Raw genomic sequence first — 24273 nt, forward strand, 5'->3', positions numbered from 1 at the left:
AAGGATGCAGTATTCGCTCACATCAGACTGCCTTAGACTGACTCAGACGCACCCCCCCACACACACACACTCAGCATCCATCCAGGCCAGCATTTTCTGCTCTCAGGCAGAGGGGAGGTCTTTCCCATCCCCTCCTACCTGACCCTTTTAGCTGGAGATGCCAGGGATTGAACCTGGGACCTTTTGCATGCCAAGCAGAGGCTCTGCCACTGAGCTGCAGCCTCTCTTCATGGTTCTCCGGGGTCTCAGACAGAGGTCTTTACGGTCACCTCCTTCCTGGTCCTTTTAACTGGAGATACCGGGGATTGAACCTGGGACCTTCTGCCTGCCAAGCAGAGGCTCTGCCCCTGAGCTACAGCCCCTCTGCATGGCTCTCCAGGGTCACAGGCTGAGGTCTTTCCCATCCCCTCCTACCTGACCCTTTTAGCTGGAGATGCCAGGGATTGAACCTGGGACCTTCTGCATGCCAAGCAGAGACTCTGCTCCTGAGCTACAGCCCCTCTGCATGGCTCTCCAGGGTCTCAGGCTGAGGTCTTTCCCATCCCCTCCTACCTGACCCTTTTAGCTGGAGATGCCAGGGATTGAACCTGGGACCTTCTGCCTGCCAAGCAGAGGCTCTGCCACTGAGCTACAGCCCCTCTGCATGGCTCTCCAGGGTCTCAGGCTGAGGTCTTTACGGTCACCTCCTTCCTGGTCCTTTTAACTGGAGATGCTGGGGATTGAACCTGGGACCTTCTGCATGCCAAGCAGAGGCTCTGTCACTGAGCTATGGCCCCTCTGCATGGCTCTCCAGGATCTCAGGCTGAGGTCTTTCCCATCCCCTCCTACCTGACCCTTTTAGCTGGAGATGCCGGGGATTGAACCTGGGACCTTCTGCATGCCAAGCAGGTGCTCTTCCCAGGGTTTTGATGCAAAAAAGAAATGTCCAAGTTCTTAACCTACTGGAATAGCAACAGTGGATACGTCCATCTACGTGACGTGAATATTTTGTAAGCGCTCATAACGTCAGGAGTGTTTGTCTACATTTTTTAATCTACTGTTAGTTCTATTCATAGTAAACCTTAAGAATCAAAACTGCTGCATAATTAGGGGAAGCAAGGAAGCCTTGCAGTCTGGGAGTACGTTTTCTTTTCTAAAAAAATCTGTTTCCCTGCTAATTGCTGGTCTGCTGGTTCGCTTTTAAGTAACGGAAACGGCTTCCTCAAAGAAACAATATTAAACTACAAAGCAAAACATACACATGGCATGAATTTATTCTTAATTGTATTGACCATTTTCCTAGCCTTTAGTAAAAAAGAAAAAACCAAACAAAAAAATTTGGCAGTACATCCAGTGCTGATTATTTATTTAGAGACATTATAGCTGTTTCCTTCTTTCCCTTCAGGGAAGTATAACATTTATAATCCAGGGCTGCCCTGCGTCAAGGAGAAGAGGGAAAGTAATTTCAAGAGATTCATCCTAAACCTGAGGGGAGAAATGTCATCCTTTTGGCAAAAATAATATTTCCCCTCACCTCTTTCCCTGCTCCTGCAGCCTCTGGCCTTTAATTTGGAGCCAGGCCTGGCCACAGGTTACCCCCTCCTCGCAACTGAGTTTATTACTGTTGTCAGAGTGAAGGACGGACCTCATTGCCGAGCACCAGGAGCAAAGAAACGGGGGCCGTTTATCTGCTGTGATGAACAAGGCAGGCTTTCCCAAACTGCTGTGGAAACAGATCTATCGCGACTTGCTCTGAGTTTCCCTCAGCAGCAAGAAGTTGTGAGAACGACCCTGGCTAAAGACAGTGTGGCATTCTGGGATAGATACCAGTGGGCAGCCATGTCGGTCTGAAGAGCAGGACAAAGTCTGAGTGCAGGGGCACCTTGGAGACCCACAAAATTGTCCAGAATAAAACTCGGTTGCTCTTAAGGCTGCCGCTGGACTCCTGCTTGGTTCAGCTGCTTCAGACCGCCCACTGGGATCTGTCTTCACAGAAGGAACCACATGAAGCCACCTGGAATGGCACTCAGCAGTGTCTGCTTTATTCACAAATCAACAAGCGAAGCCCATTTAGAAGAACCCATGCAGGGGAGCACATCTGCGTCTGCAGAAAGATAGCAAGATGAAGTGAGTTCCAACTCCCAAAAGCTTATGCTAGAATAAGCTTCATTCGCTTTGCCCCTGGGCTCCTTTCTTTATTTCAGTCAACCTCTAAAGGGCCCGTTGCTTGAAACTGCAGAGTTCTCTTTCTGGACACAAAACCACCCCTGTCTCCCTTTGGTGGGGGGCGGGGTCATCTTCTCCAAGTTCTGTTCAGTCCTCGACAGGTAGATCCTGTTGAAGAACCACTGAAAGCCACTGAGGCCCACAGGTGGGTGGCACACAGTTTGGGCGGGGGGTTGGTCGCTGAGCGTCTAATTGAAGGCAGCTTCTTCCGCTGCTGTACTCCGACAGTCTCACAAGCTGTGGTTTCCTGTCTTTTGAAACCAGGTGGTGATTGCACAATGAGAATCCATCCTTTTGCTAGCAAAGTGAATTGTTTCTTCACAGATTTTATAAAATTGGCTGTGGATCACGCTAAAAGGAGCTGACGTGGTGGAAGGAGACATCAGGGCACATAAAGGAAGGCCAGGAACGTACTCACTCCTTTCAGGGGTTGTGAAACTGAGCCTGTGTTGAATCTCTTGTAATTTCTGTTTGCTTTCCTTTGTCCAATTATTCCAGAATGGGAACAGTATACAGCTGGCCCGGGCTCGAATTAAGAAGCAGGAGCGCACAGGAGCCCAGCTCCTGAATCTCCTCCAGCCAGAGTCCGTGTGCAATGGGAAGAGGACTCTCCACTGCACACAGATCCCGGGACTGGCTTCTCATGCTGGGTGCTTTGAGCCGCCCAGTGAGAGAAGCCTCCAGCCCCTCCCTCCCTCTGTCCCCATCTTCTTTCTCTCTCTCTCTCTCTCTCTCTCTCTCTCTTCCCATCGCTCTCTCCATATTTGTTTCTTTATCTGTTTTTCTCCCTTCCTCTCTTTTCCTTCCTTTCTTCCTTCCTCCTCCCTCCCCATCTATTTACTCTCTCTCATAACTTTCTTTCTCTTTGATTTTCTCGTTAGCATCTCAGTTGCATATGCCACGCTCCAGGGGGTGTGGCATATGCAAATATGCTACTGAGCTCCTACAAAACGACCCCTGCAGATGCTATTTTGCAGATCTATTCCCAGCCAAACCCCCTAAAGTCCTGGTTTTACCTAAAATGTAAAGACATACTTTCCTGCGAAGTTTCCAGTGTATAAGATAAGAAGAGGTAGACCAGCATTATCATATCTCATTCTTGTCTTCTCCTCTGTCATATCGGTAGAAAGAATGTAAGCCCTGCCTCCTTGGAGACCTTGCTTCTCTGTGCACAGCTCTGTAGCGTTACTATCCATGTCCGGACTTCTCCTTGGAGCAGATGTGTGTCCAAGCGTGCCTTTTTTGAGTGATAGTGCTGCAATGATGCTCCACAGACAAGGGACCTGAAGCCTTGGGGGCTTTTTGGCAGATAGGACAATAAAATAACATATCAGGACCAGTCAGTGAGACAGAAGTCAATGGATACTCTGTGGACACAATTCTGTGGAGAAGCTGGACCTGTTGTGAAGAAGGCTGATGGGCTGACCTTGCCCCCCCTCTCGTGTCTGTAGAAACTCTGCTGACTGAAAAGCAAAGAGGGCAACATCGCCTGACCTCCCCCCACCCTGCTTCCATATCAGCCCTCTGTGCCGCCTTGCGTTTTGTCCCGAGGCCCCTGTGCTTTGAACAGCAGTTTCTGAGGGGGCCCAGAAGGCTTCTGGAAGTGGGGGGGCAGGGAAGGTCCAGGAATGAAGGGGCTTATAGGGCCCACCCTTGTAGACCTCCAGGCCAGCTCTGCCCCTCACAGAACAGAGTTGCATGTCGAGGGGATCTAGGCTAAGATTTTTCCCTGTTGTGGTTTTCTAAGCAAAGGGAGGGGGGGTTGTACAGAGAAGCACTCTTGTCATGTTTGGTGTAGTGGTGAAGTGTGCGGACTCTTATCTAGGAGAACCGGGTTTGATTCCCCACTCCTCCACTTGCACCTGCTAGCATGGCCTTGGGTCAGCCATAGCTCTGGCAGAGGTTGTCCTTGAAAGGGCAGCTGCTGTGAGAGCCCTCTCAGCCCCACCCACCTCACAGGGTGTCTGTTGTGGGGGAGGAAGGTAAAGGAGATTGTGAGCCGCTCTGAGACTCTCTCCTTCAAAGGGCAGCTTCTGGGAGAGGTCTCTCAGCCCCACCCGCCTCACAGGGTGTCTGTTGTGGGGGAGGAAGGGAAAGGAGATTGTGAGCCGCTCTGAGACTCTTCGGAGTGGGGGGCGGGATAGAAATCCAATATCTTCATCTATCTCACAGGGTGTCTGTTGGGGGGAGGAAGGTAAAGGAGATTGTGAGCCGCTCTGAGACTCTTTGGAGTGGAGGGCGGGATATAAATCCAATATCTTCATCTACCTCACAGGGTGTCTGTTGGGGGGGGGGGAAGGTAAAGGAGATTGTGATCCGCTCTGAGACTCTTTGGAGTGGAGGGCGGGATATAAATCCAATATCTTCATCTACCTCACAGGGTGTCTGTTGTGGGGGAGGAAGGGAAAGGAGATTGTGAGCTGCTCTGAGACTCTTCGGAGTGGAGGGCGAGATATAAATCCAATATCTTCTTCTTTGTGTGAGCCCCTGAAATGGTATCCCCCCCCCCCTGGAGATGACCCCCTCTGCCCTGGCCCTTCAGTATCTTATGGCATTATGAAGAAGGGTGTGTCTGAAGAAGTGTGTGCGCAGAAGGAATCTTGCACCCAGAATTCAGCTTGGTTGGCCTTCCAGGTGCTTGACTGGACTCTGACTTTGTTCTGCTGCTTCAGACCAACACAGCCACACACCTGAGCCTAATGGCACCCTGCTTTGTGTAAGGGTGCTGGGATAAAGACACCATCTAGAATGGGTGGTCTGGGTGTCCACTTCTCCCCCTCCCCCACGATGAGGACAAATAAGGGCTACATCCCTGAGGTGAGAAATAACAATACGTTTGATTAATACTCAGCTAAGATATTTGTCTAACAAGTAACTTTGAACGCTCCGGGGATGTAATTTTGTGCATAGCCAAAATGGTGTCCTCACAGGGTGAACTGGGTGTATCAAAACAGCCCTCTAACAAGAGGGAAGAATCTCGCCCCCTTTCCCCATCGTGCCCTTGCTGGGGCCCGTCTGCCTTCTTGCTGGCCAAAATGCTGAGGAAGTATCATTCCGAAGAGCACGAGCCCCGCAGGTGTGGTAGGACACCTGCGTTGACCTTCTTCTGAACACCTGTTCAAGAGCCTCTCTTCTCTCACTTCCCATCCACCCCCCTTCCGTTTCACAGGTTAGTGGGGACAAGGGATTGCATTGATATCTATGGGTGGCATCAATTATATTCACAGCAGCACTCAACCAAACATCTCCTCTGACTTTTTTTTTTGCGGGGGGGAGAAAGTTGTCAAATGGAAGGCAACCATGGAGTGTCACTGTGGGGCAAAGCAAACAAAGGCAAAGAGTCATTTCTGTTAAAGCCTCGCTCTGGTGGCTTTCTAGAATTTGGAGAAACTCGAAACCACCACCACCAAAAGAGAATACCCCGCCTGGCAACACACATAAATAAAAAACAAATTATCATCTCTCCCCCCCCCCCCACCTCCAGAAAGGTAAAGCACTGGAGAGACTTTGGTCTGTTGTTCAAGATGGCAGTATTAAGCCCTGGGGAGTTGTGGTGTTTGCTTATTGTTGATAGTTTGACACACAGTAATCAGCTGTCCTCTTCCTTTCTGTGCTGTGTGATCATTGCCAAATCGCTCTTGGTTTTCTGGGCTACATTTTAGGGCTTGTTTTCCCCAAGGGAGATGAAACCAAACCAAACCCTTTTAATTAAGGGAAGGGAAGTGGGGTGAGGGGGAAGAGCAGCAGCAACGAACCAGCCATCAACTGAATTTGGTGGTACCAATATAAATAATGATTTTAGAACACTGGGATGAGAAACAAATGTCAAATAAAGGCCAGAAATATTATTCCTTTGTTTTAAATTCTTCAGTCTGAGAGATACTGAAATAATGGTTAAATAATGGTTAATTTCTAGGAGAGAACCGGGTTTGATTCCCCACTTCTCCGCTTGCACCTGCTGGAATGGCCTTGGGTCAGCCATAGCTCTGGCAGAGGTTGTCCTTGAAAGGGCAGCTGCTGTGAGAGTCCTCTCAGCCCCACCCACCTCACAGGGTGTCTGTTGTGGGGGAGGAAGGGAAAGGAGATTGTGAGCTGCTCTGAGCCTTCTCAGAGTGGAGGGCGGGATATAAATCCAATATCTTCTTCTTCTTCTTCTTCTCCTCCTCTAGTAGTTGTTCCAGTCAAACCACCTTTCAGTGTTTTGTCCAAGGGTGGGAGAGTTAAGGCGGCATGTAAATCTCTCCCACTGGAACCAAAGAGACAGAAAAAGTACTTGACTTTGACTAATGTCTGCCAAACCTCTCACCCTATCAATTAATGCTTTGAAGTTGTCACCAAAAATAGATGTGAAAGATAAATCTGTCTTAGCCCTTTACCCTTTTTTTTTTAGCCCTTTAAAAATAGGGACATAAAGAGTAAGTCCATAATCTGCTTTAGTCCTTTAAAAATAGGGACATAAAGAAAAATGTGAATTAGGCACATTTAATTGGATATTCCCTCTTTGCATCATTTTTTCTCCTCCCCCCCCCCCCGCCCTCTCCATTTGCCTCCAAGTAATTTTCTTGACTTGGGTTGGAAATTATTTCTGGAGAGGCAGCTGGAGGAAAGAGCTGAGCTCTGACTCATTCTGGGTGACTTTTGTGCATTTGGAAGGGATTCATTATCTTGAGTCTTGTCACTGAGCGAAGCTGGGCGATCTCTGGGTTCCGTCCTTAGGCTGTGGGCCTCCAACCCCGTAGAGTGACCTGGCTGCCTTTCTCTCCGCAGCTGGCCAGCTGGCTGGGAACTCTTCCGTGGAGATGTATCGCCAAGTGCTGCTGTCCGGCTGCCGCTGCGTTGAGCTGGACTGCTGGAAAGGCCGGACAGCCGAAGAAGAGCCGGTCATTACGCATGGCTTCACCATGACAACTGAAATATCGTTTAAGGTACAGCTGCTTGAGCTGCTACATGATGGAAAGCTAAATGGTTGTCAAGTGGACCTTTTATGGACTGTTGTACCAGTTGATGGGGGGTGGGGCAAGGAAGTGTATCCAAAAGTACTGGATTGTAGGTGCTTGTGGGTCAAGCCAGGAGGCTTCACTGCAGTCTTAAAGCAAACATCCAGTGTTGGGAAGCGTGAACACCCTCCAGTGCCATCTGAAGCAGAGTCATATCTTTCCAAGCACACAGACATCCGTGAACTGAGAAGGATGCAGTTCTGTTTGGGATCTCCCTGTTAACTACCCAGGCCCCCTCCCTCCCCCCACAGTGTCACAGATTTCTGCATTTTCTGGATCCAGGTGGGCAGCTGTGTTGGTCTGAAGCCACACCCAAACCAAAGTGTGAGTCCAGGGGCATCTTTAAGACCAACCAAGTTTTATTGTGGGTCGAAGCTTTCTTGTGTGTACGTGAGCATTTGAAGAAGTGTGCACGCACACGAAAGCTTATACCCAGAATTAAACTTTGTTCCTCTTAAAGGCACCACCGGACCTGGAGACGGTGGGTGTGATGCACCGTTTCCAAAGCAGCAAGACCTGTCCGTGGTGAGACCGTGAGATGGCCAAGAGCAGGGATAGGGAACGTTGCCTCTCCAGATGTTTTTGTTGCCTACAACTCCCAGCAGCCCCAGCCAGCATGGCCAATGGCTGGGGCTGATGGGAGTTGTAGGCAAAAAAGCATCTGGAGAGCCAACGTTCCCTACCCCTGGCCTAGAGAGATCTGGAAACTGGCAGGCCGAGGGGTTCCTTGCACACTCGACACAGAGCAGCTTGGCAGGACCAACCGTGCTCACTACCTTTGCACCCTCACTGCCAAGGAAGCACAGAACAGCCACAACTATCCCCCCCCCCCAGCAGAGCTCTCCATCTTTGTTTCAAGGGACAGGAATAGGTCTGGAATAGGCCAAGCACGAACTCCTTGGAAGAGAGCCAGTTTGGTGTAGCGGTTAAGTGCATGGACTCTTACCTAGTGTCAGAACTTGGATGAACTTCAGACGATTCCAATACTTGTTACAAAGTTAGGATCTTTATTGAAGAACTACAGTACTAGAGCAACAAAATAACAGTAATGCCAATTCTTGGCAGTTGGTTACATCATTCACACGGTCACAGACAAGTGTCTCTTTTCCCAGCCTTCGTTATCAGAAGGGAGGATGCTCCCCTGTTGTGAAGGCCAAACGGCCTGTCTTCAAAGGGCACCTGTGGATGTTAAGCAGAGACTATCTGCCGCCTGCCCTGCTGCCCTAAATATTTGGCATAGCAAAGGGGCCAGGGTTAATTGCTGTGGCCAGGCACTCTATGTTAATACTAAGTTACAGCATGGAGTCAGTTTGGTCAAGGCAAATAGAGCAAAAGTTACAAGTTCTGACACCTAGGAGAACTGGGTTTGATTCCCCACTCCTCCACTTGCAGCTGCTGGAATAGCCTTGGGTCAGCCATAGCTCTGGCAGAGCTGTCCTTGAAAAGGCAGCTACTGGGAGAGCTCTCTGAGCACCATCTACCTCACAGGGTGTCTGTTGTGGGGGGAGAAAGGAGATTGTGAGCCGCTCTGAGACTCTTCTGAGTGGAGGGTGGGATATAAATCCAGTATCTTCATCTACCTCACAGGGTGTCTGTTGTGGGGGAGGAAGGGAAAGGAGATTGTGAGCCGCTCTGAGACTCTTCGGAGTGGAGGGCGGGATATAAATCCAGTATCTTCATCTACCTCACAGGGTGTCTGTTTTGAGGGGGGAGGGGAAGGAAAAAGAGATTGTGAGCCACTCTGAGACTCTTCGGGATGGAGGGCGGGATATAAATCCAATATCTTCATCTACCTCACAGGGTGTCTGTTGTGGGGGAGGAAGGGAAAGGAGATTGTGAGCCCCTCTGAGACTCTGTTCCTGAAAGGGCAGCTGATGTGAGAGCCCTCTCCAGCCCCACCCACCTCACAGGGTGTCTGTTGTGGGGGAGGAAGGGAAAGGAGATTGTGGGCCACTCTGAGACTCTTCGGAGTGGAGGGCGGGATATAAATCCAATATCTTCATCTACCTCACAGGGTGTCAGTTGTGGGGGAGGAAGGGAAAGGAGATTGTGAGCCGCTCTGAGACTCTTCGGAGTGGAGGGCGGGATATAAATCCAATATCATCTTCTACCTCACAGGGTGCTTGTTGTGGGGGAGGAAGGTAAAGGAGATTGTGAGCCGCTCTGAGACTCTTCGGAGTGGAGGGCGGGATATAAATCCAATATCTTCATCTACCTCACAGGGTGTCTGTTGTGGGGGAGGAAGGGAAAGGAGATTGTGAGCCACTCTGAGACTCTGTCCTTGAAAGGGCAGCTGCTGTGAGAGCCCTCTCCAGCCCCACCCACCTCACAGCATGTCTGTTGTGGGGGAGGAAGATAAAGGAGATTGTGAGCAGCTCTGAGACTCTGAGATTTAGAGTAGAGGGTGGGATATAAATCCAATATCATCATCTTATTATTATTCTTTGTATCTTAGGCCACACACCCCTGATGTAGCCAATCCTCCTGGAACGTAAAGTAGGCCTTGTACAAAGAGCCCTGCAAGCTCCAGGAGGATTGGCTACATCAGGGAGGTGTGGCCTGACATGCAAAGGAGGTCCTACTATAAAAAAGGCGTTGGGCCTACCAAATATGGCAAGACATGTTGCTTGCTGGGAAAGCATAGAATTTCCGGCCAAACAAACACACACACCCCTCCCCGTTATTCAGGTTTTATGTAATCCGGGCAGCAGTTAGCAGATAGAATTCCAAGCAGCAAGTCCCGATGCATTAAGAAGTGCAAGGGCAGCTGCTTAGGCAGATAAACTTCATGTTCATATCTGTCCTCAGCACCCGCAGTGTGTCCAGGCAGTGGAAAAACAGAGAGATTCTAGGAAACGGATGGTACAGGTGTATCTTCATGATGGATTTGTGGGAAAGACGATAAAAGGAGTTCAAATTACAAACAGGGAAGCAGTTTCAGATTTTCTCCCTGTTTTATCAGATGTGTTTGGGTAGTGCAACTGCTGGAACACGGAATAGTTAAATTATGTGTGCAAATAACTTTGCAGGTCAAGTGAGGGATTGTTTGCCTTTCTGTTTGCCAACCTCAGCAGAGGTCTGACCAAGGTCATTTTCAGAGGTTTTCCCTTTATTGCAACATCTCAAAAGGCATTTTTATCAACTGGATTGTGAGGTGTGCTGTGTGTGGCATATTGCGCTCCACACCCTCCTTATAGAGACAGGTCAAGATGGGTTGCAATCAATGTTCCCTCTAAGCTGCAGTCTTGTGAGCCAAAGTTCTACTTTGTGAGCTCCTGGCATTAAAATTGTGAGCTGCTGCATAAATCATTGTGCTCTGGGGCTATCCTTCCTGAGCTAAGACAAAAATGTGTGAGCTGGAGGCTAAAAATATGTGAGCTAGCCCACGCTACTTCAGCTTACAGGGAACCCTGGAGGCCGCAGCAGAAAAGAGCCACAGTTCGGCAGCACCGTAAAAGACGCGCACAATTTGCTCTGACTCCGAAGATGTGAGCCATGACTCACAAAAGCTTCTCCACTGCTACAAAGACTCTGGCTCTTTTCTACCACATTGTCGAGAGATTTGGCAAGAAGTGCTTGTATCTCATTTTGGTGCTTTGTCAGCAAAGTAGCCAGCATGTTTTGTTGGTTTGTTTTGGGGTTTTTTGGAACTTTGCAATAGAGGCTTGTTTTACCATTTGCTGATAGAGGAAGTCCTAAAGAACATAGTGCACAAAACATAATATATATATATATTAAACTTCTGTGCTTCTCTAAGCTTAACTTTTCCATCAGATTATCCAAAGACCTGAGAGAGTGTGGCAGAAACAGTTACAGCAAAACGCCTCGTTCTCCTCTCGCCCTCACTGGCATTATCGTCCCCTTTCAGACCCATTTCCTTTGGGGCAGTTACAGCTGATAATGATGTCTGCCAACTCTGGTTTCCTGAGAGTTATTTATACGGGTTGTGTGTTAATCGTATTTTTTAATCTGGCAAGAAAGCAGGCGTCCCAGTTTCACTTTCCTTCCCACACAATGAAACGATGCTGTATAGTTTACTCAACGACTACCTTTCTCAATTGATACGATTTTTTCCGCTTAGGGGTGCATTTTTAAAACTTTGGGCTGCAAAAGGCACCTTAAATTGGACATGGCATTACATGCTAAAAACTTGGAGTAGACTGAATTAGGAATCTAGCAGCTTTTGTACATATTAATTGTGAGTGGTTTTCATTCCTTCTTCTTTTCCTTGCTGATTTCCCCATGGCATGTATTTCTGAGAGCCAGTTTGGTGTAGTAGTTAAATGTGCGAACTCTTATCTGGGAGAACCAGGTTTGATTCCCCACTACTCCACTTAGAATCATAGAGTTGAAAGGGACCTCTAGGGTCATCTAGTCCAACCCCCTGCACAGCGCAGGAAACTCACAAACACTTCCCCCTAAATTCACAGGATCTTCATTGCTGTCAGATGGCCATCTAGCCTCTTTTTAAAAACCTCCAAGGAAGGAGAGCCCACCGCCTCTTGCAGCTGCTGGAATGGCCTTGGGTCAGCCATAGCTCTCATAGGAGTTGTCCTTGAAAGGGCAGCTTCTGGGAGAGCTCTCTCAGCCCTGCCCGCCTCACAGGGTGCCTGTTGGGGGAAAGGTAAAGGAGATTGTGAGACTCTGAGTATAGGGCAGGATATAAATCCAATATCATCATCATCTTCTTCTTCTTCTTCTTTCATATGGGAGGGAGGGAGGGCACATTTGGGAGGGGCCGCTGCCCCAAGGGTCCCCTTCTGGCTACAGGCCTGATTGAAGACAGACCCGTTGCCTTCTCACTATGTTACACTTGGGCTTACCTGAATTTGTTTTGTTACCTTTTGACTTTGAGGAATCTGGAAAGTTGACATTTTTCTAAACCTGTGACGTTTCCTTGTAAAATATAAGTTAATAGCAGGGGGATTTTGTCTAGACAAGTGCATTTAATGTGGTGCGTGCAACTAATTTTCCTGTCAGATTCTGAGAGTCTTTATGTAACGTGACCTTTTTCTCCTTTCCTTGATGGAAGAGGATAGATAGCAGAACTGAGTTAATGAAAGTTTACCTCACTGAGGTCTCCATTTTGCCACCTCCTGATTGTTCCCCCTGCTGCTTTGGCCTTTTATCTCAGTCGCTTCAAATGTTCTCATTTGGATCCTTTTGATGATTTATGATCTCTCCCCCCCCCCCCCCCGGCAAAATCTTCAGAATCCACATGGCCATCTTTCCCCCTTGGTCCCTGCACAGGTGGATTAACACTTCCACAAAGGACATTTTGAAGGAATTCCTTCCCTGGATGAGACACTGTATGCGTTAAATATGTCCCCTGCTAACAGTTTTATAATAGTTGAACAAAGCAGGAGTCAAGTGTCACCTTTAAGACCAACCCATTTTTATTCAGAACGCCAGTTTCTGTGTGCTCTTAAGCACCCTTCATCAGATGAGGAATCCAGCACAGGGAGCAAAGCCACACAGAGCTGAGCAGAGCCATACAGAGCTGGTAGGCAGTGGCCCAGAATGCAACATGGGACAGATTTAAGAACCAGTGACAGTGAAGTAAAATGATCTGGTAGGCAGGGGTTGAGAATGTAAAATGGTACCATGACAGAATGGTACAATTAACAAATTGAGCAAACCTTCGATCTGAGTAGCATGAGCATGCGCAAGCAGCAGTATGCAGTAAAATTAACAAATTGAGCAAACCTTCGATCTGAGTAGCTTTATAATAACACTGAGTAGTTTTATAATAGGAGTTGAATTTTAACACAGAAGCAAAACTATACAGATATCCCTTTAAAAAGTCTTGTATGACATAATCATTTGTCCGTTTTGTTGTGTGATTATTTGTCCTCACACCTTCCACTGAGGAGGCTTCCAGGGTTCTTTGTAAGAAACAAAAACTGTGTAAAAATAGAGCTGGAGAGTGCGTCTGTCCCTATCGATACAGGGTCCGTTTCAGATTCTCCACATTTTTACATCTAGATGTCCCATTGCTGCCTGGCAAAGGAGTCTTGCCAGGTTCCCAGTTGACCATGTGAATGCACAGGAAGCTGCCTTCTACTGAATCAGGCACCCCCCCCCCCCCCACCCCCAGTCCATCAAAGTCAGTATTGCCTACTCAGACTGGCAGCGGCTCTCCAGGGTCTCAGGCAGAAAAGCATCTCCCCCATCCCCTCCTGCCTGGCCCTTTTAGCTAGAGATGCTGCTGGGGATTGAAACAGGGACCTTCTGCCTGGTCCCTCTCCTAGGTTAATCTTATCAGGTTAATCATCTCAATAACTGCTTGCTCTGCTGTGGAGAACGGAATGGCTGCAGATACAGATACTGAAGCAGAAGCGCTTATGAAGGGGAAAGCCGCCTGATGCATGAATATCCTGGAGTGCTTCCCGTTTCCTCAGTCAGTGAGAATCTCCACAGGCTGGGTGGTTCTTGTTCGTTTGACTGAAAGGACAGTGGAAAGCCAGCACCGTTGCAACATTTGCTTTACTTAGAGTCGGCACAATGAGGATACTGGAAGCAAATACCCTCCTTCAAGCAGACAGCGCACCTGCTGACTCTGAGAGAGAGCTGCTCCCACTGGGAATTGCCCCTCACTCACAGTCTTCTTCTCTCAGCCTCATGCACTCCAAATACAGACTGCAAACCAGCAGAAGGAGAATGCCCAACATCACTGCGAACTGTGACGTTTTTCCATCAGCTCCCTGACTTTTCTCCCTTTCTCACAATACGAGAACTCGTGGGCATTCAATGAAATTGCTGAGCAGTCAGGTTAAAACGGATAAAAGGAAGTCATTCTTCACCCAAAGGGTGATTAACATGTGGAATTCACTGCCACAGGAGGTGGTGGTGGCTGCAAGCATAGACAGCTTCAAGAGGGGGTTAGATAAAAATATGGAGCAGAGGTCCATCAGTGGCTATTAGCCACAGTATGTGTGTGTATGTGTATCTATCTATCTATCTATCTATCTATCTATCTATCTATCTATCTATCTATCTATCTATCTGTCTGTCTGTCTGTCTGTCTGTCTACACACACACATATATTGGCCACTGTGTGATACAGAGTGTTGGACTGGGTGGGCCATTGGCCTGATCCAACATGGCTTCTCTTATGTTCTTATGTGACACAGAGTGTTGGACTGGATGGGCCATTGGCCTGATCCAACATGGCTTCTCTTATGTTCTTATGTGACACAGTGTTGGACTGGATGGGCCATTGGCCTGATCCAACATGGCTTCTCTTATGTTCTTATGTGACACAGTGTTGGACTGGATGGGCCATTGGCCTGATCCAACATGGCTTCTCTTATGTTCTTATGTGACACAGTGTTGGACTGGATGGGCCATTGGCCTGATCCAGCATGGCTTCTCTTATGTTCTTATGACTACCAATCTGGTAACTTCAGGAGAGTCGCCATGTTGGTTTGAAGCAAGAGATCAAAGTTTGAGTCCAGTCAGGCACCTTTGAGACCAACAACGTTTAATGCTGGGTAGAAGCTTTTGTGTGCACGCACACTGCACATGCAAGTTTATACCAAGAATTAAAGTTTGTTTGTCTTAAAGGTGCCACAGAATTCACTGTCTTCTGTCTGGTAGCCACTCAGTCAAAACATAGTGAGAGACCAGTTCACAGTAAGTAGGGCAGCCCGTGCCCACCATGGTATGAAACATTAGAGGGGGTGGAATTATTACTTGAAGGGCTGTCATAAAGAGGATGGTGTGGAATTGTTTTCTGTGGCCTCAGAAGGTGGTCCAGAACCAATGGGTTAAAATTAAATCAAAAGAGTTTCCAGCTCAACATTAGGAAGAACTTCCTGACAGTTAGAGTGGTTCCTCAGTGGAACAGGCTTCCTCCTCGGGAGGTGGTGGGCTCTCCTTCCTTGGAGGTTTTTAAGCAGAGGCTAGATGGCCATCTGACAGCAATGCAGATCCTGTGAATTTAGGGGAAGGTGTTTGTGAGTTTCCTGCATTGTGCAGGGGCTTGGGCTAGATGACCCTGGAGGTCCCATCCAACTCTGTGATTGTATTTTCCCATTAAATGAACAAGTGTGGCTGCCTTGTGTAACTTGCAGGGGGGTTATCTAGATCAAACAACAGCCTGAAATGCATGAACAAGAGATGGAGGAGGAGGATGGAAGGGAAATTTCTGGTTTTGTGATGCAGAAGAAGAGTTGATGGGCTCTGTGTTTTAATTCAGCAGAGTCATCCACGGCAGGCAGAGCTTTGGGAATAGAAGCCCACCCCATGGAGGCAGAACTGCGCAGGTCAGGAGGGGTCTGGTTCTCCTCCCCCAGGAAGACACAACAGTGGAATGAAGGGGTGACAATTTTAGTGTGTGTGAAGATGAGAAAGGAAAGCAAGCAGATGAGAAGTGCTTATTGGGAGTAGCACAGTATTTTTTCTAAGCCTTTTTCAGTTTGATTAGAACCAAAACACAACAGCAGGAACGAAACATACCCCCCCCCCCAACACAGACACACAATTGTGTTTCTGGAAAGATATCAAGCTGCATTTGAAAACATTGTTTTTATTTTGCCTTTCAGCTCCCTCGAACTTCCAAGGGGGCAAACACATGAAAACTGACAGTATCATTCATGAAAGGGGGCGTCCATCCCTTAAACCCAGAGAGAAGCTGTGTGGATGCAGATCGCTCCGTTAAAACGCAGCAGTGGTTCTGTTCTGGCCCTCCGAAGCTAAGGAGGAAGGTGCCAAGGGAGTGTCTCCCAGGTTCTGGGAGGTTCTGTCATCTTGGACTGTGAGCTGCTTCGGTTTTGATGGGAGGGACCAAATGGAGAACTTAGATAAGTTGATGGGACCAGGCCGTCCTTCAGAAAGACAGAAGGAATGTCCTTTATGGAAAGAGCATTTGTGTTCTTTAAGGGAAACAGAAAGTCAGTGACTGCTTTGGTTTCCATCTCTTTCTCCTAGGAAGTCATAGAAGCTATTGCTGAATGCGCATTCAAGACATCACCTTTTCCCATCCTCCTGTCATTTGAAAATCACGTTGATTCGTAAGTAACAGAAGTCTTTCCATAAATATTCAATTTCACGATGGAGCTTTGTAGTGTGGCATATTGATGAAGGCAGGCCTCTGAGGTTCACTCAGGCACAGGAAAACACACAAAGGGGTTGGCTTGTGGTCAAACAAACTGGCAGCTGATGGGGGCGGGCCCATGGGTCGCGCAGGGCCTGACATGGTCAGAAAGCAAGCCAAGAGCCAGGAGTCCTTCCAGCATCTCCGAGATCCATCTTGCACTTAGAGGGTGGCTGGGCAGGGCTGGGAAGTCAGGTGAGGACAGGTGTCAGCCACGCCCACCACTTCCTGGCCCCACAGGTGTGGGCAGGGCCTCGGTTACTTGGGCAGAAATCTGGCATGGGCCCCAAGCAGAATGGTCCTGCGTGCCTTGCTCTCTGCACATGTGCCAGGGGCCTCTACTCCTGACACAATTTGACAAAAATAGTGGAAATGGTTTGCGCACATGTTAGTTTCATTCCAGGGCATTTGTTGCTAGGGAGAGAGAGGATGTGCGTTCAAATGAGGACTTTCTCCACCTTTCAGAATAGGTGTGTCTAAATTCTAAATAAATCACAATCATTAGGAGAAGCATCCCGATGAAATCAAAATGTGTGTTTTGGAAGGATGCCCTTGGCACTGAATATCCGTCCCTTGGGAAGGATGTTCTGAAGGGGAGAGCTTCTTGCCAAAAACCTACTTTTGGAAATAAATTCAGTGGAAAAGAAATATGTTTAGCAGTTCCTTCAGTTCCCTTCACCCCTTGGGCAAACCTGTTATTTAGAGGGCTGGAGACAAAAGGCCAGACTCAGATGCTGCAGAGTTACCCTTTAATCGGTTAAATTGATTTGCCATGTTTGCCGACGCCAGTCCCTCGCGAAGGAAACTTCTTGTGTTCTACCCACAAGTCAGAAGGTGTCCCTGAAGCTGCTTCCTCTCAGATCTTTTCTCCTGGAGCCCATGTGCCCAGTCTTATCTCATCGGCAGCAAACAAGCAAAGCAATATAATTCACTGTCAGCCGAAAATTACATTTCATGTGACAGCCCTCCTCCGCCTACAGGATCATTCTGCACGGATGTAACGTTAAAAATGCATATACATTTTAAATGATTTTTTTTTTTCAATCGGTGCAGTTGTTCCACAAAAACAAGCACAGTTGAATTTCTGTTTTTCCCTCTCTGCAGTCCAACAGCAGTTGCTAGTCACCTCAGGGAAAATGACTGGTGTAGGGAACTTGTTCCCCCGTTGGTTTGTTCTAATCCATCGTGTTCCTCTACTCTTCTGAGAGCCAGTTAGTGGTTAAGTGCGGGGGCTCTTATCTGGGAGAACCAGGTTTGATTCTGCATTCCTTCACTTGCAGCTGCTGGAGTATCCTTGGATCAGCCATAGCTCTCACAGAGTTGTCCTTGAAAGGACAGCTTCTGGGAGAGCTCTCTCAGCCCCACCTGCCCCAAAGGGTGTCTGTTGTGAGAGAGGAAGGGAAAAGAGATTGTAGGCTGCTCTGAGCCTCTGTCCTTGAAAGGGCAGCTTCTGGGAGGGCTCTCTCAGCCCCACCCACCTCACAGGGTGTCTGTTGTGGGGGAGGAAGGGAAAGGAGATTGTAGGCCACTCTCTGTCCTTGAAAGGGCAGCTTCTGGGAGAGCTCTCTCAGCTGCAACCGCCTCACAGGGTGTCTGTTGTGGGGAGGAAGATAAAGGAGATTGTGAGCCGCTCTGAGATTCAGAGTGAAGGGTGGGATATAAATCCTACTTCTTCTTCTTCTTCTTCACCACCCTGCCCTGCATGGCCCAGCCTAGCCAGATCTGTTCAGATCTCAGAAGCTAAGGGTGGGATCATCTCTGGTTCGTGCGTGGGTGGGAGACCCCCATAGAAGTCCAGGGCTGCTACACAGAGGCAGGCAATGGCAAGCCACCTCTGGATGTCCCTTGCCTTGAAAACACCACGAGGGATCACCGTACGTCGGCTGTGACTGGACGGCAATGCCCACCCCCCTCCCCCGCTTGGCCAGGGAAGCAAGAAACAGTAGAGACTTGTGAGAGCTCTTGAAAGGGATTTCCAGTGTTGCTGCGAATGAGGAACACAAGAGGGGGATCTGTGTGAAGGTCTCTCTTCTTATCCGTCTGCAGCTGTGCCGTTCATTTCCCTCGACCGTGTAGTACACGCATCAGGCTCTCTGTGTTGGAGGCAGGCTCTCCGTTGGGTTCTGTTTACCGCTGCAGATGACCAAGGGCCTTGATTGTGCTAGTTAATGTTAAAACCTGTGTGACGAGGGCTGTCACAGATGTCGGGATAATGGCATAATGACTCGAGATCATGGAGAACAATTTGTGGAGATAGGATCAGAAAATTATACCTCTTCATTGAGTTAAAGGATATTAGATTTTCCATTATTGGCATTTTGAGTATTATGAATAAGCCTCATTTAATTCTGTGCTTTCTCCCTCTTTCTAGTCCTAAACAGCAGGCAAAAATGGCAGAATACTGCAGATTAATATTTGGTGATAATTTGCTGATTGAGCCGCTGGAAAAATACCCAGTAAGTTCGTTTTGTTTGTCTCATCGAATGAAAAATAAAGAGTGCATCAAAATGCAACGTTGACTTTTCCACTGCTTTTTCATATATTGTCTCCTTCGTAATGCTTTCTCTTAAATTTGTAATCGGCTTCGAGAGTCTTTCTAATTGCCTTAGAGAGTAATTGTTGAAAACAAAACAAAACAAGAAGAAACTGCATTTCCATACCCAGGTTTAATAAGACACCTTTCTCGACCCCTGCTTTGGTTTTGCTGCTTTTTGCGTACTTTTCCCAAAAAAAGATGACCAATTTCATGTGAGACAGGAATAGAGATGCAAAATTTCTGGGATTTTTGAAACCACAGAATGAAGCAGCAATTTTGGGGAAAGCAAAAATATACACAGCGCGTCTGTTCCATCAAACCTAAACTAATTATGCTGCCTTAACAACTGCATTATTTATAACTTAATTAGCATATAAAATTGCCATATTTATCATATTTACAGAATTTACAAGGTATAAATGCTTTGCTTTCTACAAGCAAAACTGGAAATCTACCCGATGCTTCAGGGAATACTGCGCACGGATTCGCCTCTCTGCTATTTTAGCGCATTAATTTTTGCTAACTGAAAATTAGGGAGGGAAAGGAGCGGAACAGAAAACACATGCTTTGTAGTAAATAATTAAGATTATTTGTTAAGAAAAAGGTCAATAATAACACACGCACAGCTCGGATGTAGTTCCTAGTAGGTGCTGTCTTCTTCCCTCTCTGACTTGTGGGGCTACTGGTGAAAAAGAGCTTGGCCCTACAGTGTGGGGATGATCTCTCTCGGGGTCAGAAGAATGCAGGATGGGGTGGGGGAGGACTTCACATTCTGGGCAATCTTTGGATGCAGGTTCCTCTAAGTTGGCCCAGAGATCTTCCTGAACTCTACAAACAAAGAGCATGAGCACAACCAGCTTTAGGTAAAAGCACAGGGATAAATCAATTGGCAGAGCTCTCTGCTCTCCCCCCTAGATCAGTGGGGTGGCTGAGGAGGGGCTCAGGGCCACATGGATGCATGTCTTAAGGCCCACAAGAGAGGGACACGGAGAACCCAGGGTGGCTGTAGGAAGGGCTATGCTGTGCCTCTTATCCATATCCAAACATGCTTTCACTGTGTAGCGGCCCCGTGGCGCAGAGTGGTAAAGCAGCGGTACTGCGGTACTGTGGTCTGAACTCTCTGCTCACGACCTGAGTTTGATTCCGGCGGAAGCTGGATTCAGGTAGCCGGCCCAAGGTTGACTCAGACTTCCATCCTTCCGAGGTCGGTAAAATGAGTCTCCAGCTTGCTGGGGGGAAAGCGTAGATGATTGGGGAAGGCAATGGCAAACCACCCTGTAAAAAGTCTGCCATGAAAACGTTGTGAAAGCAGAGTCACCCCAGAGTTGGAAATGACTGGTGCTTGCACAGGGGACCTTTCCTTTCCATGTAGGTAGACGCTTCATTGGACAAGTTGTGCTGTTAGCAGAAGGGGTGCTAATATAGGGGGAAAGGAGGCAACTGTGGTTTACTGCGCTATCTTTACTCCCAATGCCCTGTATTTCATCAGCTTGAACGTGGCGTTCCCCTCCAAGTCCAGCTGACCTGATGTACAAAATCCTGGTGAAGAATAAAAAAAAGTCCCACAAGTCCGTCGATGGGAGTGCGAAGAAGAAGCTGGCGGAACAGGCCTCCAATGCCTGCAGCGATGCCTCCAGCGGGTTTGAGCCTTCATCGCCTGGAGCAGGTGAAAGTCCATAAGAACATAAGAGAAGCCATGTTGGATCAGGCCCATGGCCCATCCAGTCCAACACTCTGTGTCACATAAGAACATAAGAGAAGCCATGTTGGATCAGGCCAACGGCCCCTCCAGTCCAACACTCTGTGTCACGCAGTGGCCAATATATGTGTGTGTGTGTGTATGAATGTATATATATATATATACACTGTGGCTAATAGCCACTGATGGACCTCTGCTCCATATTTTTATCTAACCCCCTCTTGAAGCTGGCTATGCTTGTAGCTGCCACCACCTCCTGTGGCAGTGAATTCCACATGTTAATCACCCTTTGGGTGAAGAAGTACTTCCTTTTATCTGTTTTAAGCTGACTGCTCAGCAATTTCATTGAATGCCCACGAGTTCTTGTATTGTGAGAAAGGGAGAAAAGGACTTCCATGTAACAAACTACGTGTGTGAAAGCAGGGAGCCCCCAAGGACTTACAGGGGACATCTCATTTCCCACCTACCTCCTCATTGTCTCCCCCGTAGCCTCTCCACTTTCCCTGCTGACCTTCCAGTCCACCATTCCTACTGTCTTTCTCTGCCCCTTCATCATCTGCTTTTCCCAGTTGTCCAATGGGGACCCTCAAAGCGTTTTACCCCCTCCCCCCCTTGCTTAACCCTGCATTCCCCTTCCAACACTGTTTCCTCTTATCCTTCTCCTGGCAGTCCCATATCCTCACCTTCGCCTGTTTCCTTCTTGCCTTCCCACCCGCCTCCTCTTTATCTGCCTCACATCTTCAGTTATTTTATTATTGTGGTTATTGTTTATTTACCCCATGCCTGCCACCCTTTTCTCCACCGTGAAGACCCATCGGTCACTTCTGAGATATTGTGTCCCTGTGAGTTAACAGAACAAAGTCTGAGTCCAGAGGAACCCTTAAGACAAACACAGTTGAATTCTGGGTATCTTCATGCACACCAGTGCTTATATCTGGAGTTAAACTCAGTTGGTCTTCAAGGAGCCTGACCGGACTCAAACTTTGTTCTGCTGCTTCAGGCCAAGATGGCTGCCCACCTGAACCTGTGAATTCACGGCCTCCCGAACTTCCTGTTGTTAGCAGCCTTGCGCAAGTCTTGCAAACTGGGGCCTCTGGCTTCCTTGATTGGATTAATCCGTATGTCTAACATTCCATGTCTCTGATCTATGAGTCAAACAGTTTTGGACTTCCCATTTGCATCCACTCATGTGTAAAATCCAAAATTAGGACAGTGGCTCAGTGGCAGAGCATCTGCTTGGGAAGCAGAAGGTCCCAGGTTCAATCCCCGGCATCTCCAACTAAAAAGGGTCCAGGCAAGTAGGCATGAAAAACCTCTGCTGGAGACCCTGGAGAGCCGTTGCCAGTCTGAGAAGCCAAGACTGACTTTGATGGACTGAGTAGAAGGCAGTGTCATATGTTCTAGGGAGGGACAGTGGCTCAGTGGAAGAGCATTTGCTTGGTAAGCAAAAGGTCCCAGGTTCAATCCCCGGCATCTCCAACTAAAAAGGGTCCAGGCAAATAGGTGTGAAAAACCTCAGCTTGAGACCCTGGAGAGCCACTGCCAGTCTGAGTAGACAAGACTGACTTTGAGGGACCCAGGGCCTGATTCAGTATAAGGCAGCCTCATATGTTCATATATTTGGGGAGGGATGGTGTCTCAGTGGTAGAGCATCTGCTTGGTGAGCAGAAGGCCCCAGGGTCAATCCCTGGCATCTCCAACTAAAAAGGGTCCAGGCAAATAGGCATGGAAATCCTCAGCTTGAGACCCTGGAGAGCCGCTGCCAGTCTAAGGAGACAAGACTGACTTTGAGGGACCCGGGGGAGTCTGATTCAGTAGAAGGCAGCTTCAGATGTTCATATATCAAGAGAGATTTTATAGAACATTTGTGGGTTGAAAGGGACCCGTCCTGCTTGTCTGCTCCATCTTGGCCACTTACTGTCCATGTTTCAGCTCCTGCCCCACATCATTCCTGCCCCACTTGTTAGCCCCATGATCCCCATCTTAGCACTTCTGATAATCAGAGGAAATCTCTTCCTTCTCCCTTTTTCACCATTGGATCCCTGCCTCTGTGTGCGGACCCTTGAAATCTTTCCTTTGATTTGCCTTTTGGGCAGAACCTCTCAGGGCAGACTTTTGGATCTAGCTGGATTTAAAATTCGGCAGGATTTGGCACATGGGCTGCCATTTGCCTTCCCTGGTGCAGGAACGAGCTCTAGAGCTTGTTATTTTCTGTTCCGTGTTGCTCAGCCTCCGGCTGGACCTCTGCGTCTTGCGAGAGAAGGAGGCAAACTCCACAATTCGTGTTGACTCAACGCTAACATGAGTGGCTCCCTGCAGTGTGTTTCCATGACAGCAGCATCCTTCTTATGATGTCAGATGTGCCAATATTTTTTTCTCACTCGTTAGCTTCCACTCAAAGGCTTGTTGAGGAAGACTGTCTTTGAACATCAACACCGGGAGAGCTGAGAAACCCCCCCCCCCCTCGTACCGCAAGATCTGTGTCACTCAGAAGATTTGAAGCTTGCCCCAGCAAGATCTCTTTCTTCTCCCTCAGCCCCCAAGAAATCCTGCCCCTTTGTGGAGCCTTCTTGTTTCAAGACATGAGAGATGACTAGGAAGAGGTTTGCTTCGCTGCTTCTTGATCAAACACTTCCTGTGAAGCTTTCCCTGGGCTTCTAATGTTGTTTTATTTCCATCTTGCCGCAGTTCCCATCAGACAGAGGAGGAAAAGAGCACTCGTCTGAATTTCAGCTAAAGGAAGGGATACAAGTGGGTGCTAGGGACAGGGCTTCTTTTGTAGAAAAAGCCCAGTAGGAACTCATTTGCATATTAGGCCACACCTCCTGTCACCACCATTGTTTCACACAGAGGGGGTTTGTAGAGAAAACTCAGCAGGGACTCATCTGCATAGTAGGCCACACCTCCTGATATCACCATTGTTTCACACAGGGCTTTCTTGTGGAAAAGGCTCAGCAGGAACTTATTTGCATATTAGAACACACGTCTTGTCATCACCATTGTTTCGCACAGGGCTTTTTTGTAGAAAGAGCCCAGCAGGAACTCATTTGCATGTTAGGCCCAGATGCCAAGCCAGCTGGGACTGAGTTCCTGTCGGTTCCTGCTTAATAAAAGCCCTGACTGGGGATAATGACTAAAGTGAACCTCCACATCTCAGGGCAGTAAATCTGCCAGAACCCAGCTTGAAAGCAACGTCAGGGGGAGGCCTTGTTTCTTCTGTCCTGGTTGGCCCTCCAGAGCCACTGTGCAAAACAGGACACTGGACTAGGTGGACCCCTGGTCTGATCCAGCAGACAGAGCACCTCTTCTGTTCCTCGGAAAGACAGTGTTGGTGACCCATTCATTTTGTCTGAGGAAGCACATTTTCAGGCGGGAACCCTCTTACGAAACTTTATAAATTTTGCGCCCCTTCTTAGAAGCCACTTAATGTCTATTCTGAGTCCATTTTGGGACGGGTTGTGTGACCTGGTCCACTCAGTGAGAAGTCTGCTTCTCTCCAATGCTCTGCGCTGACTTCATCCTGGTTGCTCTGAGGAGACTTCACAGCACAGTGGTAGAATGCATGCCAGGCGTCCCCAGGCAATTCCGTTTCCATTTTAAAGAGGGATTGCTGAGAAGGTGTGTTGTCAGAGTCCACAAACCGACAAGGTAGCGTCCTATATTTCTGTTCTTTGAATGGCCACCTTTTGCTGAAGCCCTGATCCCTCTAGAATCCAGGAGACAGGAGGAAGTAAGAATA

The 24273-nt window shown here is 48.2% G+C and overlaps 1 protein-coding gene across 1 annotated transcript in view; it reads left to right on the forward strand.

Moving 5' to 3' along the window:
• The window catches only part of PLCB1 (phospholipase C beta 1), a 576948-nt gene that overhangs the window by 384645 nt on the left and 168030 nt on the right, over window positions 1-24273 (forward strand). Inside the window, 5 exon segments of the mRNA XM_060261607.1 lie at window positions 6973-7130; window positions 16134-16216; window positions 18671-18755; window positions 20325-20340; window positions 20343-20501. Coding sequence (XP_060117590.1) covers window positions 6973-7130; window positions 16134-16216; window positions 18671-18755; window positions 20325-20340; window positions 20343-20501 — 501 coding nt within the window.

This window comes from Heteronotia binoei, chromosome 1 (genome assembly GCF_032191835.1).
Source record: "Heteronotia binoei isolate CCM8104 ecotype False Entrance Well chromosome 1, APGP_CSIRO_Hbin_v1, whole genome shotgun sequence".
Classification (NCBI taxonomy): Eukaryota; Metazoa; Chordata; class Lepidosauria; order Squamata; family Gekkonidae; genus Heteronotia; species Heteronotia binoei.